Here is a 19,983-nt window from a genome sequence, read left to right on the forward strand (position 1 = left end):
ACCTTTAAAAATAAGTTTCCCAGCTGTCACAATATAGCTGTGTATGTTGGTCATACCTCGACAGTCCCTTACTCACTAATTGTCACCAAACTGCTTTTCCTAAGAGTGAAACAGAAATCAGCCCTGGAAAAAAAAGAACGGAAGACTCCTCCACGATTTCAACCAACTATCTGACACTGGGGCCAGATTTCCCTCCCTTTTCTTGACTTCAACATGACAGCTAATCAGTTTACAAAGTACTTCTTACTGATAGATGAGCACTGGCCATGCACTGGTTCTGGCCAGTTTATGGAGGCCATGCACAAGGTGTCTTTCTGTCCTATATTTCACCTTTTGACACATAGAGCCTAATTTTATGCATTTTAATGTTAAGTCTCCACCCCAAAGTGAATATGGGGCATATGTAACACATGTTTTCTTAACGTGCATGTATGTAACCTCCTTTATGAATATTCATAGCTCCTATTATAACCTGTTAAATAAATATATATTTAGCCAACCCATTTAGTATAAAACTCTGTCCCATGCTTTCTCCAGCAAGGTGCCTGCTTTTGGACCCAGCCAGAGGCTCTGCTTCTGAGCCCGCAGGTTGCAAGCCATGACAAGACATAAAGTTCTCTTTTCCAAATTTATAGATTTTAAGTAGACAGTCACAACAACTGTTTTTCCAATAAAGGAATGAACAAATGGATGAATACTAATGTAACAATACTATGTTTTTCAAAAGTATTATTCTCATTAGCGTTAGTTTTCTTAAAAAATCCATTTTCTCGATGGGATCTGGAAGTTTTATCTTTCTTAGCTTAAGATGTATAAAACTCAGAATGCCAAACCCTTAATGAGTAACAAGAACTATAACTCTTCCTAGGGCCAGGCACCTGTGTGTGTGCATGGTGCTACTGACTCCCTGCAGGAAAACTTGCACGGGAATTCACTTTGAGTCCAGAGGCTGCTTCCTGAGCCTGGATGCACACTGGGTACCTGAGCCGGGAGTACTGCCTAGGTCTGAATGAGCGGGGAGTGTGTGCAACAGGGCTGTGTGTTGCCAGCCTCAGTGACATAGTCCCAAGCACCCCAGTGTAGCAGAAACCTGAGGACATTGGCCTCTATGACCTGACAGGGCTGTGATGAAGTCTGCCTGCCCTCCTCAACTCCTACTTCATACTATTCTGGTGGTTTGAAACTTTTACTGATATACTGGGTTTATCCCCTGCAATCCTGATAAAGTGTTAGCTAATTTCCAAAACAACCATAACTTTTCTGTAGTGGAACAACCTTGTCTTTTAACTTATAAATACATTTCTTTTTTATTATATATATATTTTTTTAGTTGGCCAATTAATTTGTTTCTATTTTTAGTAGAGACGGGGTCTTGCTCTTGCTCAGGTTGGTTTGGAACTCCTGACCTTGAGTGATCCTCCTGCCTCGGCCTCCCAGGGTACTAGGATTATAGGCGTGAGCCACTGTGCCCAGCTTCATTTCTTTTTTAAAGGTCTACCAATCTGTTTTCATGTGTGCACTCTGTCTTGTAATATCCTTTAAACAAACCAAAATCAATGACAGGCCAATTTATCACATATCTCTTAGTTTTGAAATAGTGTCGTGCCTTCAAAGAAGAAAGTTGGCAGGTAGAACATTGTGGAGGTTGTACCACAGATCACAGTGTGACTTCAAAGGCCATTTGAGCTACCCTATCACACTCCAGATCCCATGCGCATCAGGAGCCAGGGCCAGGGCTAGAATTTGTGGACCTGGACAGCTGAGGGTCTGCCCAGCCTGCCTGTGGTCCCCTGGCTCTACTCTGGCCATCATCCTCTGACCTCCCTACTCAGCAGGACAGAAGTCTGGCCTCTTTGAGGACATGTTTTTCCACCCTCCATCACATTCCCTCTGTGACCACTGTACTTATGGTCACTGTCCTGGTCAATGTGAGGTCCACCTAGCTGACTGGCAGGACATTTCTCGGGGAGGGGTGTTGTGGGGAAAACCTCAGATACACTACCTCCTTGCTAGGACTAGTTCCTGAATTTAGATTCATTATGTCAATAGAAAAGAGCCCAAGCTCTGTAAAATAATTTAAGGAGATTTATTCTGAACCGAATATATGCAACCATGGCCTGGATAGCCACACCCAAGAAGTTTTGAGCAAGTGGTTCACCCATGGTTGATTACAGATGGTTTTATACATTTTATGGAGATAGGAATTATTATTATTATTATTATTTGAGACAGAGTCTAGCTTTGTTGCCCAGGCTAGAGTGAGTGCCATGGCGTCAGCCTAGCTCACAGCAACCTCAAACTCCTGGGCTCAAGCAATCCTTCTGCCTCAGCCTCCTGAGTAGCTGGGACTACAGGCATGTGCCACCATGCCTGACTAATTTTTTCTATATGTTTTTAGTTGGCCAATTAATTTCTTTCTATTTATAGTAGAGACGGGGTCTTGCTCTTGCTCTTGCTCAGGCTGGTTTTGAACTCCTGACCTCGAGCAATCCGCCCGCCTCGGCCTCCCAGAGTGCTAGGTTTATAGGAGTGAGCCACCGCCCCAGCCGAGATGGAATTATTAATACATCTAAAATCATAAATTAATACATGAGAGGCATACCTTGGTTTGGTCTGAAAAGGCAGGACATCTCCAAACAGGGGCATCACAGGTTATAGATTGGTTTAAAGTTTCTTTGATTTGCAATGGGTTAAAGAAATGAAGCTTTGTCTAAAGGCTTGGAATGTTTTAAGTTAAGATGAGGAAGTCCAGGGAGGGGGGGAAATGGGCATTTATTGAAACCTTAAAATCTGTACCCCCATAATATGCCGAAATAAAAACAAAACAAACAAACAAAAAAAGATGAGGAAGTCCATTAATCAGAGACAAGCAGCCAGACGATACCCAGACTCAAGCGATCTGTTAAGAAAAGTAATGACCTGAAGGTGTCATTTAACCTTCCTCTTGCATGGCCTTAGGACTATTTAATGAAAGAGTAACTCCACTGGGAGGGGGCATAACTAGGTGTGTCTGACCTCCCTTCTCCTAATGGCAGGCAACTCAGCTTTAAGGTTCTTCTGGGGCCTCCTTGGCCAAGATGTTCATTCAGTCAGCTGGGGGACTTAAGACTTTATTTTAGTTCATAATAAATTGTGCCCAAATCCTAATTGGCTAATTTACACATCTTAGCCAGATGAGAGAGGGGCTCAGCCCACAAGGGTCCCCAAAAGGAAACAGACCGCATTTTCTTTACTGTGGCCCTTTTCCGGGCGGTGGTTCTCATTCCACTGATACTGTTCCTGTAAGTGAGTGGCTGTCCTGGAGGATAAGCCTCAGAGTAGCCTTCCAATTGCACAAAGTCCTGGTCTTCCAGTGATAGACTCCGAATTAAACTCTCGGGTTGTGGCACCTATGTCCTACCCGGACAGCCCGAGCTCCCCAGAGCCCTCAGGAACGCGGCAGCCAAGAGGCTGAGCCACGCCAGGAGAGAAGTGACAAGAGCTTTGTTGTTTAAGGACCTGCCCTTTCTCCCTAGCGCCCTGCCAGTTCCCTGTCGCCTAGGGGAGGTCTGGATGGGGGCGGGGCCCCTGGGCGGGGCTGGGAAAGCAGGGTGGCCTGACCGCTGCCTTTGACTTCTGTGCGCTCCGACCAGGCAGCCCGAACCCTCGGGCCTGGAGGCAGCAGCGGATCGAACTCGAACTCCTTGCAGCCGAAGGGGCCCAGGGACAGCGACCCATTTGGAGGGGGACGGGTCTCGCGGGGAGCGACGTGCACAGGGCAAGACCGCAGCCAGCCCCGCCTTTCGCCGCCCTGAATCTCATAAGGTCGCAGCCCAGCCCCGCTGAGGCCCGTCCACCGAGTCCACGGCCACCTGCACCATGCCGATGACGCTGGGTTACTGGGACATCCGCGGGGTGAGCGAGCGGCCGCCGGGCGGTGGGGCGGCGGCGCGGGGCCGGGAAGGGCTGAGCAGCGGGGCGCCGGCTCTGGGGGTGGTCGCTCTTCAGGGCGCGCTGGGGCCGCTGCCTGTCCGTCTCACGAGGGCCTGCGCGTGCCCGTGGGGGACGGGGGCGTGTAGGTGTAGGGTGGGGGCCGCCGTGGGGTGCATAAAGTCCGGAATCGGGGTCCCTCCGTGTCTGACCTGGGCCCTGTCTCGCAGCTGGCTCACGCCATCCGCCTGCTCCTGGAATACACAGACTCGAGCTATGAAGAAAAGACATACACGATGGGGGACGGTAATGGCACCCTTTGTCGGGACCTCTGCCCACCTCAGGCTGAGCTGGTACCAGGCGGCCCATGCCGTGGCCACCTGTGGCTCCCTGTGCAGCCTCCACCTGCTGGAGCTGCAGCCTGGCCTTCCCTGAAGCGCTTGGAGGGGGCGGTCGGGTCTCACAGCGGGGCGCTGGGAGGGATTGCTGGGCGTGGTGTAGGTAGTTGGTTGGGTGCCCTCTTAGGGTTTGTCTAAAGCTTTGCAAGCCTTAGTGGGACAGAGTCCAGAGCCCTTGCAAGCATTCTTCACCCGCCTGCCCAACCCTCACCTTGGAATGGGAGACTGAACGGTTCAGGTTCTAGATCCACCTGCCTCAGGGGGTGTTGCCTCTGACTGCTTGGGAGGGGCGGGGGAAGGGCTGGACTCGGGGAGGGTTGTGTTCACTCATCTTCTCCACCACAGCTCCTGACTATGACAGAAGCCAGTGGCTGAATGAAAAATTCAAGCTGGGCCTGGACTTTCCCAACGTAGGTGCACAGGAGGGGCAGCTTTGGGGAAAGTGAAGGTGTCTCCATGTCCATGTCCTTTCCCAGCTCAGAGGTTTTGGGATCAGGTGCCTTGTTCTCCATTCCTCTCACCCCTGGCTCTCCACGCTGCCTCTCCATGATGTTCTGTGTCCCAGCTCACTCATCCATCTGACAGTATTCTTACTTAGGGCCGTGGGCAGGCACCGTGAGGCTGGGTCTCATGTCTGCCCTTGTCTAAGAGAAGGGGATACTAGGGAGCCTGGTGATGCAACTGAGCTCCCCGGTCGCCCATCCAGCTGCCCTACTTAATTGATGGGGCCATCAAGATCACCCAGAGCAACGCCATCCTGCGCTACATTGCCCGCAAGCACAACCTGTGTGAGTGGGGCGAGCTGCAGGGTGTGGGGGACAGTGGGCACCCCCTGGGCTTGTCTTGGGTGGGATGCTGAGGGCGAGTCTCTGTTGTGTGGGTGCAGGTGGGGAGACAGAAGAGGAGAAGATTCGTGTGGACATTTTGGAGAACCAGGCTATGGATACCCGCATGCAGATGGCCATGGTCTGCTACAGCCCTGACTTTGTGAGTCCCCTCCTAGCCCCCGGTTCCAGGGAGAGTTTGGATCAGGGGCCGGGACTCTTGCATTCTCATCTATACCAGACCGGTTTTCCACTTGAACTCCTCAGTGCTACTCATCCTCCAAGCTATTTCCTATCCTGCCACCAGAGTGACTCTGAAGCCCCCAGAGCATGTCAACTAAAACCACTAATTCGATTCCCACCAATCTTAGCATGGAGTCCAGACTACCCAGGTTGGAAATTCAGTTCCTAGACAGTAGTGCTTCCTTCCAGAATCCCCTCCATCTCTGACCTCTGACCTCTGCTGTGGGCCATCTCTCCCGGGTGGTTCACCCATCTGCCTGCTTCTGGATCACAGACTCAAACTATGAGGGAACCAAGTACAAGATGGGACAGTGTAGCGGCACCCTCCTATTCTGATTTCTGCTCTAGTGTTTTCCAAGTGATGTCTTGGATGTCTTGCTCACATTTCCAAGTGATGTCTTAACAGGGATCCCTGCATTTTCCTATTAGAAAGTTCAGGGTCAGCAGAGAGAACTTGTGCCTCTCCTTCCTTGTTTTCAATCTGAAACTCTCCTCGTTTTTTGAAAACTATTGAAATGTGCATTGCATTCTTCTGCCACCCGACTAGGTAGAACTGTTGACTTCTTTCCCTGAGCTCTTTTCATCTGTACTGTTGTTATTCTGCCTGACATCTCGGTGCAGAGCCTGCCGGGTACTGAGGGTACTCTTGGGTCTGACCCACAGGAGACTTGTTTGGAGATCAGTGAGACAGATTCGGGGACAGTCATAATCCTCTCTGCCTTCCTGTCACCTCAGATAGGGTGTGGTAGTCAGTAGGAGCCTAATCAAAGCTGATGTATTAATGGAGAGCTGGGCACTCAGTTCCAGTTGTGGGGAAGATGGCTGCTCACCTGTGGCCGGGGGGGTGACACACAGCCCTGGGGCGGCTGCCTCTGTGCCCGGGGTGCTGGTGTCTGAGGGTGGTGACGGCTGTTCTCTGTCTCAGGAGAAACTGAAGCCCCAGTACTTGGAGGGCCTCCCTGAAAAGATGAAGCTGTACTCACAGTTCCTGGGGACACGGCCCTGGTTTGCAGGGGACAAGGTAAAAGGGCAGGTGATAGGGAATGGGAGTTGTCATATTTCCTTTGTCCCAGAGCTTGCAGCTCACTTACCCTTGGCCTTCTGTAGATCACCTTTGCGGATTTCTGTGTTTACGATGTCCTTGAGAGGAACCAAATATTTGAGCCCAAGTGCCTGGACGCATTCCCCAACCTGAAGGACTTCATGGCCCGTTTTCAGGTGTGCCCTCATCCTCCTCCTCTTTCATATACCCTTTTTTTTTTCCTCCCTCATCGTGCTTTCCTCTTTCTTTTGCTAAAACGAAGAATAACTAGCATTTACTTATCACTGGCCTTATGCCAGGATGTGTGGCCATGCATCTTATATGCAGCATCTCTTTAGTCAAATAAGCTTCATAACATTTGCAGAACGTTGGTAGAATTGTCACTTCCATTTTACAGATAAGGAAACTGACAATGAGAGGGTAAGTCATTTGCTCAAGGTCCCAGAGCCAGTCAAGCCTGTGTGGGGCTCCCTGTCAGCCTCTGGGCTCCCCCTCTTTTGTGCCTAAAGGAAAAGCCCCAACCCATCTATCCTGGGTTTCAAAGCCCAGGACACTGTGGAAGTGGCAGAACATTTCAGGAGTGTGTATGCACCTGGCATTTGTAGACAAAGTCGGATTGAGGTCCCGTACCCAAGACACAGACAGTATTTACACCCAATCTCTCCAGTGCTTTGCAGCAATTGAATATCTATCACTGGAATTGCTGCGATCCCAGGGCTGTGGTTGGAGCTGGATTCCAGTGCACCTATGGGTGCCCATGCTGCAGGAGTTTATCTTCAAGTGTTATGCGGTGCAGGCACTTACTTTTCCTACCTTTCACTTGCTCACTCTTCCAGTTTCCCAGGTGTTCTATCTGGGAGATGGAGTAGAACACTTATTTTAACTCATATTCACTGATACTCTCCTCTGTATGAGGCACTGTGTCAGTCTCAGAGGTAGATGCAATGCTAATCGCACCACCAGGAGCTGAGAACCCCAGGCACACATGCAGTTAGAGAGTTGCAGGCATACCTACCTCTGAGGTGCGTGGTGGAACCTGGCTCCTGGGAGCAGAGCCCGTACCTCTCACCTCATGGCTAGTCATCTGTCACCCGTACTCAAATTATTTCAGAGCAACAAATCATACTTTAGTACAGATTTGGGAATTTGAGGCATTAGTCCCTCAGGTTTTTATTCAACCAGGAATCTGTTTACCTTTTCCCTCCACTCAAGAGATCTGCTGTCTCAGCTGGTTCTCATCAGCACTGGTTCTGGTCCAGGCCTAGCGGCCTTGGGGATTATGCAAGAAGTTGTGGGAGGGGACAGGGAGGAGGAGAGCTGAGAGCTGCAGCCTGTGGTTTGCCAGGGCTTGGCCTCTGGGCACTTTGCAGCCCTGGATCTCCTTGAACCTGTAGAAATTATCTGGGCACTTATCCTGGGAGGATGGTGCACAGCACACCTGGGTGCCATGTGGCCTGGTCGGCTGTACCAGGGCTAGAGGTCAGGTAGGTGGGACACAGTGAGATTAGGCTCAGGTACCGGGTGGAGAGGTGTGTACTTTCTGCTTACGGGGAATGACTCAGCCTGGCACAGTTTTCCTTTTGCTGGTCCACGGCCACTATCCACTTTCATCCAGGTTTGCTGAGTCACTGGGTGAGATCATGTTTGAGCCCCTTTGTCCTGCTAGAGGTCCCTGCTCTGTGTGCAAACCCAGGCAAGCCAAGAGCCTCTCTGTGAAAAAGGAGAATGTTTGTGCAGACAGCATGTGAGAGGGCCTCATTTGGGGGAGGGGGAGAAGAGGGGCATTTGGCAGAAGGAGCCCAGAACTGGAGAGAGCCAGAGCCAAGCGCTCTCCAACCCTGCCCCACTTACTAGCTGTGTGTGTCTGAGGAAGTTGCTCAACCTCTGTGTACCTCAGTTTCCCTTCTGCTAAATAGTGATAGCAGAACGGATCCTTCGGGGTAGCTGGGTGGATTTCCTAAGCCTCCATTGTACTGTGTAGTGGACACAGAGCAGCCAGCACAGTGTGGGGCCTCCATAAGTGCTAGTGCTTATGCAGGCACGCCGTGGGTTAGATTGGAAGAGTGCACGTAGCAGAGCTGGGGACCCTAAGAGGCCAGGTGATGCTCCTGCACTCAGGCCCAGGTGGAAAGGCTGTCGTGAGGGCCCTGAGTGCTGTGTCTGCAGTGGGGCCGCTGCAGCCCTCGTGGGCAGCAGACGCTGAGCTCTGGCCTCATTTTTCCCCCTCTCAGGGCCTGAAGAAGATCTCTGCCTACATGAAGTCTGGCCGCTACCTCCCAACGCCTGTGTACACAAAGGTGGCCTTCTGGGGCAACAAGTAGGGCCTCGTAAGGCCCAGAGATGGCAGTGAGGAGCCCGTGCCCAGCCTGCTTCCTTGGGCTCTGCAGAGCAGTGGACCGTCTGCACCCCAAGTTGCAGCCTTCTCGTCGCTCTGCCCTTTTCATTCCCTTCTCCTCTCCAAGGCCTCATTGGCGCTTTTTACTTCCCCAACCCCTGTCCCGTCCAGGCCCTTTGAAGCGTCAGCGTCCCACTTTCCTTCAGCAAGGTCCCCTGCCACCTTTCCCCTTCCCTGCACTAAGGCCACCCCGACTTCCTTCCTGCTGGCAGTTGTGTCTGTGAAGCGGAGCCCCGAGCTGTCCCAGCAGGGCCCAAGGATCAGCTTTGCCTGCTGTGGCGGCCCTGGTCCCCAGCGTGGTCCCTGCATGAGGCCTACCTGATCCCTAGTAAAGCCCAAACACATTTGCTCTGTGCCTTGTCTCATTTCATCCTCACTACTAGACTATCCAACTGTGAAGGTCCTGACTGGTGACCCTGGCAGTGGCTGGGATCACAGGCATTCTGGAGGGTGTGGTGAGGTGCTTGAGACTGCTTGCTTCCATTTCTGATGCCCTTGGAGCAGGAAGCCCCGTGAAGCTGTCTATGGAAAGGATACGTCGGGACACTGGGTCTCGTTCATTCACCCAGCATTGCTGCCCGTGGTCACGCAGAGCCGAGTGTCTCAGGGAGTAGGGACCCAGAGGTGCGAAATCCCCAGCAGAGAGAAACAGGATCCCTTTTGCCTTCCACACTGTACGCGTCCATCACATCTGCCAGGTCTCCAGGACACACTCTCCACTGTCCTTCGCCGGTGCTCAGTCTCGCTGCACCGCTGTGATGAGGACCATGTTGCTGGGTTTACTCTGGTTACTCTCATGTCGCTGGGGACCTATGAGATGACTGTCTTCCGTCCTTGTATAAGTGAGAGTGTCTGTATCTAGGTACACACTGACTTAATAGTCTGGCTGGGTATGGAATTCTGGAATGGAGACCTCAGAATTCTGATAGATTTACCTTCTGCTTTCTAGAACTGAGCATTTCTGCTGAGAGGGTGGATGCCCGTCTGACTGTATCCCTTTGCTTTTTCACCTAAGAAGCTTTTTTTCCTTTTCTTTTACTTTTTCTTTTTTTTTGAGACAGAGTCTCACTTTGTTGCCCGGGCTAGAGTGCCATGGTGTTAGCCTAGCTCACAGCAACCTAGAAGCTTTTCCCTCTCTCTCTCTCTTTTTTTTTTTTGGTCATCCTAAGGTGTCTACGTCCAAAGCCTATGTGTGCATCTATAGGCTGATCTTTTCCTGCCTCACACCCTTCCAGGAACATCTAAGCATGGGCTGGCTGCAGCCTGATTCAACAGTCACATTTCTTCATGTGCATTGCGTCCTCCTGGAGTAATTCAACTCCTGGTAGAGTGAGCTGCTCCAGAGGAAGGTCCTCGGAGCTCAGCCGTCCCCTAACTGTTACCGGAAATAAATAGTTGCTGATTTTGTGGGGCAGGTATTCAGGTAAGGCTCAGCTGGGAGAAATGATCGCAAATCAATAAAAGTCTCTTATATCCCAGCAGATGCCAGTGGCACTTACCAGTTGTGATAATTAAAAAGTCTCCAGACAAATTTAAATGTCCCGAGAGGCAAAATCACCTTCAGTTGAAAACCACCGGTGTCGTGGTTAGAGACTAGTGTTTGAAAACAAAATAAAATAGGATAACATAAAAAAAAATAATGTAACTTATGTAGTTAAAGTAAGTTTTCTTTGATGAAACTTTTAGTTAATATAGTATGTGTGTATGTGTGTGTGTCCTGGATCATGTGATAAATATTTTTTTTTTAACTTTTGATAGGAGATTTTGAGAAAATTGGGAAAAAGAGTACAAGGAACTCCGATATACCCCTGTTGTTAACTTTTCCACATTGGCTTTACCCTCCCTCTCCCTTTTTCCCCCTGCCCCCACCCCTAGCATTCTGTCTGTCTGTCTCTCCTCCTGTGCTGTCTGTATACCCAACACCCATTATAACAGAACAACGTGTTCTTTTCTCCCACGCCATTCCTGATGTTTGGCTTGGGCTCATAAGTGATAGTAATTTGTAATCATTCTAGCCCGTGTTGTCCTTCCTGGATTATGTCCTTTATTCCATACTTGTCTGTAGTGTAGGACAATTTATGTAATACATTCCTTTTTGAAATTTTTTTTTTTTTGAGACAGAGTCTTACTCTGTTGCCGGGCTAGAGTGCTGTGGCATCAGCCTAGCTCACAGCAACCTCAAACTCCTGGGCTCAAGCAATCTCTTGCCTCAGCCACCCGAGTCGCTGGGACTACAGGCATGCACCACCATGCCCGGCTAATTTTTTCTATGTATTTTTAGTTGGCCAATTAATTTCTTTCTATTTTTAGTAGAGACAGGGTTTTGCTCTTACTCAGTCTGGTTTCAGACTCCTGACCTTGAGTGATCCTCCTGGCTCGGCCTCCCAGAGTACTAGGATTATCTTTTTGAAAATTTTGAAAAATTATCTAGCAAATTCCTGAGGACCAAATGTCCTTTTGTGTTATTATTTTTCTTTATTATGCTATTATTACTTCTTTCAGAATCTTTATCTTTTTTGTCAGCCTGATTTTATGTTTATTTTTTATTACGTTTTAATATATTTTGGTTTATTCCACTGGTTGTAATGCTAATTTACATGTAACTGACATTTTCTCTATTTTTAGAAATCACTTGTGCTGATTTTAAGTCTTTCGTGGGACTGATTTTTATTACCAGATACCTTTAGTTTTGTTTTTGCTGTTGTAGTAATGTTCCATCAGTTGCTAACTGATTTTTAGAGAAGCAACTATTGCTTTCACAAGCATATTGATGAAAGTTTCAGTATTTTTCTTCTTAGTATTATTGCTTGTTTCTGATATTTTTTATCTTGAACTTTGTGCCCATTCTACCTTCTTGAAACCCTAGATTCTTTTGCCATGTTCTTAATACCATCAGCTTGCAGAAAAAGTTTTTTTCTCAATCCCAATTTGGTAGTATCTTATAGAAGGTGCTTTTGATTTTCTTATTTTCACATTTAAGAAAATATTCTTTATATTTTAACTTTCCTAAGTTTACACAGATAATATTTAAGAGACTTAAAAATTTTCCATGAAGTAGGACACATTTTAATTTGTCTGTTGGCATTTGTTTTTGATAAGTTGTCTTAATTTGCCTTGAGAGTGTTAGGGTGTTAGCGGAGGGGCTGGAAGGAAGAGTGGAATCCAGTCCAGAGGTCCCATTACAGGCCTTTGGCCAAATGTGACCCAATATATTTTGATTGTCCTGCACAGTATCCTTTTAAAAAGTAGACCTTGTCCACATTTCACAGTCGTGAAAGAGCACACATAAATCCAGAAGATGTGGCAACACTGGGGTTGAGTTTCTGTGTGGTCACAACTGGCTACAGTCCCTGCTGCAGACCCTCTTCCAGGTTCCCTCCTCCCTGCTGCTCCCGGCTGCCTGGCGCAGACCTACTTCATCCAGCCAAGATGATCCTCTTGGCCGCTGTGGAGCCTGCTTTTGAGAGCTCATTGGTCTAGTCCTTCCCCTCCTGCAGAGTCCTGCTCCTGCTGAAGAAGCCGCCTGTACCCTGGGCCCATCTTCCCAGCTCCTCAGAGTCCTGGCCCGGGCATGGATTGCTCCTTTCCACTGCACGCAACCTCTCTCCCCTCCACTGCCTCTCAGTGTAAAAACACAGTAAGATGTGTCCTGTATTTTCAAAATCTCTCCTCTGCAGTTCCCACCTGACTTCTAGTCTTAGGTAGCCAAAATACAATCTTCTTGGTTTGCCTTATTCAGAGTGCCTAGGATATGGTAGGATCTCAACAACTGTTTTTTCAATAAACAAATGACTAAATGGATGAATACTAATGTAACCATATCTGTTCTAAGTCTTTCAAATGTATTATTCTCATTGGTGTTAGCCTTCTTAAAAAATAATTTTCTCAATTGGAACCGGAAAATTTATCTTTCTTAGATGAAGATGTATAAATCTCAGAATGCCAAACCCTTAATGTATGATGAGAACTGTATCTATTCCCACAGCCAGGCACTTGTGTGTGTGCATGGTGCTACTGCCTCCCTGCAGGAAATCCTGCACGGGAATTCACTTTGACTCCAGAGGCTGCTTCCTGAGCCTGGATGCACACTGGGTACCTGAGCCGGGAGTACTGCCCAGGTCTGAATGAGCGGGGAGTGTATGCCACAGGGCTGCGTGTTGCCAGCGTCAGCGACATAGTCCCAAGCACCCTAAAGTAGCAAAGACCTAAGGACCATCTGGCCTCTATGACCTGACAGGGCTGTGATGAAGTCTGCCTGCCCTCCTCAACTCCTACCCCACACTATCCTGGTGGTTTGAAGCCTTTACTGATATACTGTGTTCATCCCCTGCAATCCTGATAAAGTGTTAGCTAATTTCAAAATCAACCATAACTTCTCTGTAGTGGAACAACCTTGCCTTTTAACTTATAAATCCATTTCTTTTTTAAGGTCTACTGATCTGTTTTTATATGTGCATTTTGTCTTGTAATATCCTTTAAACAAACCAAAATCAATGACAGGCCAATTTATTGCGCATCTATTAGTTTTGAAATAGTGTCGTGCCTTCAAAGAAGAAACTTGGCAGGTAGGACATTGTGGAGGTTGTACCACAGATCACAGTGTGACTTCAAAGGCCATTTGAGCTACCCTGTCAAACCCTAGATCACATGGGTCAGGGGCTAGGGCCAGGGCTAGAATTTGTGGACCTGGACAGCTGAGGGTCTGCCCAGCCTGCCTGTGGTCCCCTGGCTCTACTCTGGCCATCATCCTCTGACCTCCCTGCTCAGCAGGACAGAAGTCTGGCCTCTCTGAGGACATGTTCTTCCACCCTCCATCACATTCCCTTTGTGACCATTGCACTAATGGTCAGTGTCCTGGTCAATGTGAGGTCCACCTAGCTGACTGGCAGGACATTTCTTGTGAGGGAGAAGCTTGGAGGAGAACCTCAGATACTCCACCTACTTGTAGGGTCTGGTTTTTGAATTTAAATTAATGAATTGTGCCAAAATACTAATTATCTAATTTACATATCTTAGCCAGATGAAAGAAGGGCTCAGCTCACAATCATTCCTAAAAGAAAACAGGTCACACTTTCTTCACTGTGGCCCTTTGGGTGGCTTTGGAGGAGTATTAGGCCTCGGATAGCTGTCAGATTGGACAAAATCCTAGTTTTCCAGTGATAGACTATGAATTAAACTCTCGGGTTGGGGACACCTCTTTATGGCCTACCCCGACACCCTGAGCTTCCCAGAGCCAGCAGAAACCTGGCAGCCAAGAGGCTGAGCAACCCCAGGAGAGCAGAAGGGAGAAAAGCTTTGCTGTTTCAAGATCTGGCTTTTCTCCCCGGTGCACTGCCAATGCCCTCCCGCCTGGCAGAGGTCTGGATAGGGACGTGCGGGGCCGCCGGGCAGGACTGGGGAAGCAGGGTTGCCTGTCCACCGATTTGGCTTCTGGGCCGCCAGAGCTGGCCGCCCGAACCCTCGGGCCTGGAGGCCACAGCGGATGGAACTTGCAGCCAATGGGGCCCCGGGACAGCGCTTCCGCCACAAGGGGGGCGGGTGCCGGGGAGGGCGGGCCAGCCCCGCCTTTCGCCGCCCTGAATCTCATAAGGTCGCAGCCCAGCCCCGCTGAGGCCCGTCCACCGAGTCCACGGCCACCTGCACCATGCCAATGACGCTGGGTTACTGGGAACTCCGCGGGGTGAGCGAGCGGCCGCCGGGCGGTGGGGCCGCGGCGCGGGGCCGGGAAGGGCTGAGCAGCGGGGCGCCGGCTCTGGGGGTGGTCGCTCTTCAGGGCGCGCTGGGGCCGCTGCCTGTCCCTCTCGCTAGGGCCTGCGCGTGCCCGTGGGGGACGGGGGCGTGTAGGTGTAGGGTGGGGGCCGCCGTGGGGTGCATAAAGTCCGGAATCGGGGTCCCTCCATGTCTGACCTGGGCCCTGTCTCGCAGCTGGCTCACGCCATCCGCCTGCTCCTGGAATACACAGACTCGAGCTATGAGGAAAAGACATACACGATGGGGGACGGTAATGGCACCCTTTGTCGGGACCTCTGCCCAACTCCGGCTGAGCTGGTACCAGGCGGCCCATGCCGTGGCCACCTGTGGCTCCCTGTGCAGCCTCCACCTGCTGGAGCTGCAGCCTGGCCTTCCCTGAAGCGCTTTGAGGGGGCGGTCGGGCCTCACAGCGGGGCGCTGGGAGGGATTGCTGGGGGAGGTGTAGGTAGTTGGCTGGGTGCCCCTTAGGATTTGCCTAAAGCTTTGCAAGCCTTAGTGGGACAGAGTCCAGAGCCCTTGCAAGCATTCTTCACCCGCCAGCCTCTCTTCCTCCCAAAGGAAGACTGAATGGTTCAGGTTCTAGATCCACCTGCCTCAGGGGGTGTTGCCTCTGACTGCTCGGGAGGGGGGGGGAGGGCTGGACTCCGAGGAGGGTTGTGTTCACTCATCTTCTCCACCACAGCTCCTGACTATGACAGAAGCCAGTGGCTGAATGAAAAATTCAAGCTGGGCCTGGACTTTCCCAATGTAGGTGCACAGGAGGGGCGGCTTTGGGGAAAGTGAAGGTGTCTCCATGTCCATGTCCTTTCCCAGCTCAGAGGTTTTGGGATCAGGTGCCTTGTTCTCCATTCCTCTCACCCCTGGCTCTCCACGCTGCCCTCCATGATGTTCTTTTTTTTTTTTTTTTTTTTTCTTTTTACCTCCATGATGTTCTGTGTCCCAGCTCACTCATCCATCTGACAGTATTCTTACTTAGGGCCGTGGGCAGGCACCGTGGGGCTGGGTCTCATGTCTGCCCTTGCCTAAGAGAAGGGGATACTGGGGAGCCTGGTGATGCAACTGAGCTCCCCGGTCGCCCATCCAGCTGCCCTACTTAATCGATGGGGCCATCAAGATCACCCAGAGCAACGCCATCCTGCGCTACATTGCCCGCAAGCACAACCTGTGTGAGTGGGGCGAGCTGCAGGGTGTGGGGGACAGTGGGCACCCCCTGGGCTTGTCTTGGGTGGGATGCTGAGGGCGAGTCTCTGTTGTGTGGGTGTCAGGTGGGGAGACAGAAGAGGAGAAGATTCGTGTGGACATTTTGGAGAACCAGGCTATGGATACCCGCATGCAGATGGCCACGGTCTGCTACAGCCCTGACTTTGTGAGTCCCCTCCTAGCCCCCGGTTCCAGGGAGAGTTTGGATCAGAGGCCGGGACTCTTGCATTCTCATCTATACCAGACCGGTTTTCCACTTGAACTCCTCAGTGCTACTCATCCTCCAAGCTATTTCCTATCCTGCCACCAGAGTGACTCTGAAGCCCCCAGAGCATGTCAACTAAAACCACTAATTCGATTCCCACCAATCTTAGCATGGAGTCCAGACTACCCAGGTTGGAAATTCAGTTCCTAGACAGTAGTGCTTCCTTCCTGAATCCCCTCCATCTCTGACCTCTGACCTCTGCTGTGGGCCATCTCTCCCGGGTGGTTCACCCATCTGCCTGCTTCTGGATCACAGCCTCAAACTATGAGGGAAACAAGTACAAGATGGGACAGTGTAGCGGCACCCTCCTATTCCGATTTCTACTCTAGTGTTTTCCAAGTTATGTCTTGGCAGTCTCAGGGATCCCCGCATTTTCCTATTAGAAAGTTCAGGGTCAGCAGAGAGAACTTATGGCTCTCCTTCCTTGTTTTCAATCTGAAACTCTCCTCATTGTTTGAAAACTACGGAAATGTGCATTGCATTCTTCTGCCATGGACTAGGTAGAACTGTTGACTTCTTTCCCTGAGCTCTTTTCATTCTTTACTGTTGTCATTCTGCCTGACATCTCAGCGCAGAGCGTGCTGGGTGCTCAGGGTGCTCCTGGTATGACCCACAGGAGGTTTGCTTGGAGATCGGTGGTGACAGTTTCAGGGACAGTCTTAATCCTCTCTGTCTTCCCATCACCTCAGGTAGTGTGTGGTAGTCAGTAGGAGCCTAATCAAAGCTGATGTATTAATGGAGGGCTGGGCACTGACCCAGTTCCAGTTGTGGGGAAGGTGGCTGCTCACCTATGGCCAGGGGGGCCACGCACCTCCCTGGGTAGGCTGCCTGTGTTCTCGGGTGCTGGTGTCTGATGGTGGTGACGGCTGTTCTCTGTCTCAGGAGAAACTGAAGCCCGAGTTCTTAGAGGGCCTCCCTGAAAAGATGAAGCTGTACTCACAGTTCCTGGGGACACGGCCCTGGTTTGCAGGGGACAAGGTAAAGGCCTGAGCAATGGGGAATGAGAATTGTCATACTTCCACTGTTCTCGGGTGTCCAACGCACTCACCCTTGGCCTTCTGCAGATCACCTTTGTGGATTTCCTCGCTTATGATGTCCTTGATATGCACCGTATTATGGAGCCCAAGTGCCTGGACGCGTTCCCCAACCTGAAGGACTTCATGGCCCGTTTTGAGGTGATGCCCCCATCCTCCTCCTCTTCGGTGTCCCTTATTCCTTTGCCCTCCTTTGTGATGCTTTCCTACTCCTGGAGCTAAAGAAAGAATAACCAGCATTTATTGAGCCTGGGCTTCATGCCAAGACCTGTGCTCAGCATATTACATCCATGGAGTCAAATTTAAACATTGTAACATTCCCACAAGGCCGTTAGAATTATCACTTTTATTTTACAGATAAGGAAACTGACAATGAGAGGGTAAGTCATTTGCTCAAGGTCCCAGAGCCAGGCAAGGCTGTGCAGGGCTCCCTGTCAGCCTCTGGCTTCTATGGGCAGCAGTCAGGGCTCCCCCTCTTTTGTGCCAAAAGGAAAAGCCCCAGGCCCTGTCTACCCTGGGTGTCACGGCCCAGGACACTGTGGGAACGGCAGAACATCTCAGGAGTGCGTATGTAGCTGGCATTTGTAGGACTGACACAAGGTCGGATTGAGGTCCCGTACCCAAGACACAGACAGTATTTTTACCTCGTCTCCAGAAATCTTTGCTCCCATTGGACCTTCATCTGGGGAATACTGAGATCCCAGGGCTGTCTTGGTGCTGGGTTGAGTGCATATGTGGGTGCCCCTGTCGAAGGCGTTTATCTCGAAGTGTCCTCTCTCCAGTATTCCAAGAGCTCTATTGTGAGAAGGGAGAGTACTGGACCCTGTTTACTGGTCTCAAGGCAGCGTGCCAGGCACAGTGGAGATGCAGAGATGACCAGTCCAATCTGGAAGCGAGTGCAGTGGGAGGACTGCTGGCACTGCATACTGTCAGCTGCGAGTTGTACCAACCGGGTCACATCAGAGCAAATCATCTGTTACCTGTAGTCAACTTGTTTGAGAGCAACAAATCCTACTTTAGTACAGATTAGGGGATTGAGTCCCACAGGTTTTTCAGCACAGAATATGTTTTCCTTTTCCCTCCACTCAAGAGCTGATGTCTCAGCTGGTTCTCATCAGTGCTGGTTCCGGTCCAAGCCGAGTGGCCTTGGGGATTATGCAACAGTTAGTGGGAGGGGACGGGGCGGAGGAGAACTGAGAGCTGCAGCCTGTGGCCTGCCAGGGCCTGGCTGTTTGTAACATGCAGCCCTGGATCTCCTCGAATCTTTAGAAATTATCTGGGCACTTTATTCTGGGAGATTGGGAGACAGCACACCTGGGTGCTATGCGGCCTGGTCGGCTGTACCAGGGCTAGAGGCGAGGTAGGTTGGGACACAGTGAGATTGGGCTCAGGTAGCAAGTGGACAAGTGTCTGTGTTCCGTTTAGATGTAATGATTCAGCCTGGCGCGGTTTTCCTTTTGCTGGTCCACGGCCCCTATCCACTTTCATCCAGGTTTGCTGAGTCACTGGGTGAGATCTGGGCTGCCCCGCAGGCTGCGCAGGCATGTTTGAGCCCCTTTGTCCTGCTAGAGGTCCCTGCTCTGTGTGCAAACCCAGGCAAGCCAAGAGCCTCCCTGTGAAAAAGGAGAATGTTTGTGCAGATAGGGTGTGACAGGACCTCCTCTGGGAGAGTGGGAGGAGGGGAATTTGGCAGAAGGCCCACAACTGGAACAAGGAAGAGCTAGGCTATGTTCAATGTTGCTGCACTTACTGGCTGTGTACCTGTGAAGAGGTGCTGAACCTCTGTGCACCTTCTGGTGAATGGTGATAGTAGAGCCAGTCTTGTAGGGTAGCTGGGTGGATTTCCTAAGCCTACGGTGTACTGTGTAGTGGACACAGAGCAGCCAGCACAGTGTGGGGCCTCCATAAGTGCTAGCGCTTATGCAGGCACGCCGTGAGTTAGATTGGAAGAGTGCACGTAGCAGAGCTGGGGACCCTAAGAGGCCAGGTGATGCTCCCGCACTCAGGCCCAGGTGGAAAGGCTGTCGTGAGGGCCCTGAGTGCTGTGTCTGCAGTAGGGCCGCTGCAGCCCTCGTGGGCAGCAGACGCTGAGCTCTGGCCTCATTTTTCCCCCTCTCAGGGCCTGAAGAAGATCTCTGCCTACTTGAAGACTGGCCGCTTCCTCCGAGGCCCTCTGTTTGGAAAGATGGCCAAGTGGGGCAACAAATAGTGCTCTGTGATGCCAGGAGATGGGAGATGGAGCCAGAGCCGTGCCTGCTGCCGCGGCCCTGGAGAACAGCCAGATTAGACTCCCTAAGCCACCTGCACCGGCCTTTTTGTTCCTTTATTTTTCTTTCCACTTGTTTCTCCTCCCCAGGGACTTATTGGTACCTTTTCTTCTAACCTGACCTGGCCCCTTACAGGCTCTTTACAGCTTCACCTCCACACTTTCCTTCCTCAAAGTCCCCCTGCTAACGTCGCCTGTCCCTGTCCTAACGCCAAGCTGACCATCTTCCTCATCACTGCTTGTCCCTGCTCTGAGAAGCCAGAACGGACCCCAAGATCCCCAGCACTGCCCTGAAAGACCAGCACTGCCCGGTGTGCGGGCCCTGCTCCCCAGCTTGATTCCCGTCTCAGCCCTGTCTAATGCCCAATAAAGCGTGAACGTTCCTGCTGCGTCTTCTCTTACTCCCCTCCGCGCCCTGGACACGGGACTGACTGTGTGCGAGTTACGGGTTGGGTTCTTTTGTGTTCTGTTGTCCACAGCAAGAGCTGGGTGGATGGGGATGTGTGTGTGTGTGTGTGTGTGTGTGTGTGTGTGTGTGTGTGTGGTGTGTGTGTGTGTGTGTGTGTGTGTGTGTGTGTGTGTGTGTGTGGTGTGTGTGTGTGTGTGTGGATGGTGAGGCAGGTTCATAAGGTTCCTTGGTCATTTCTGTCCCTTAT

The 19,983-nt window shown here is 50.8% G+C and overlaps 2 protein-coding genes across 4 annotated transcripts; both read left to right on the forward strand.

Annotated features, from left to right (window-relative positions):
* Positions 1 to 3,560: 3,560 nt before the first annotated feature.
* On the forward strand, positions 3,561 to 9,158 carry LOC109729221 (glutathione S-transferase Mu 2). 2 transcript variants are annotated; one of them, XM_075999956.1, is made up of 8 exons: positions 3,561 to 3,894; positions 4,140 to 4,215; positions 4,653 to 4,717; positions 5,014 to 5,095; positions 5,194 to 5,294; positions 6,300 to 6,395; positions 6,482 to 6,565; positions 8,651 to 9,158. In XM_075999956.1, exons 1-8 carry the CDS (start codon positions 3,859 to 3,861, stop codon positions 8,735 to 8,737), a joined length of 627 nt encoding a protein of 208 aa, XP_075856071.1. In that variant the 5' UTR covers positions 3,561 to 3,858; the 3' UTR covers positions 8,738 to 9,158. The 2 variants fall into 2 exon arrangements, with proteins under 2 accessions (XP_075856071.1, XP_075856070.1); XM_075999955.1 differs by having other exon boundaries at positions 3,563 to 3,894; positions 6,482 to 6,592; positions 8,648 to 9,158.
* A 5,195-nt stretch (positions 9,159 to 14,353) lies between these two features.
* Positions 14,354 to 19,710, forward strand: LOC105863998 (glutathione S-transferase Mu 2). Of its 2 annotated transcripts, none has more exons than XM_012751600.3 (8): positions 14,354 to 14,491; positions 14,737 to 14,812; positions 15,245 to 15,309; positions 15,647 to 15,728; positions 15,828 to 15,928; positions 16,910 to 17,005; positions 17,092 to 17,202; positions 19,181 to 19,710. In XM_012751600.3, the coding sequence occupies exons 1-8, from the start codon at positions 14,456 to 14,458 to the stop codon at positions 19,268 to 19,270; spliced, it is 657 nt and encodes a 218-aa protein (XP_012607054.1). In that variant the 5' UTR covers positions 14,354 to 14,455; the 3' UTR covers positions 19,271 to 19,710. The 2 variants fall into 2 exon arrangements, with proteins under 2 accessions (XP_012607054.1, XP_075856072.1); XM_075999957.1 differs by having other exon boundaries at positions 17,092 to 17,175; positions 19,184 to 19,710.
* The last annotated feature ends 273 nt before the right edge of the window (positions 19,711 to 19,983 follow it).

Source organism: Microcebus murinus, chromosome 2 (assembly GCF_040939455.1).
Source record: "Microcebus murinus isolate Inina chromosome 2, M.murinus_Inina_mat1.0, whole genome shotgun sequence".
Taxonomy (NCBI): domain Eukaryota; kingdom Metazoa; phylum Chordata; class Mammalia; order Primates; family Cheirogaleidae; genus Microcebus; species Microcebus murinus.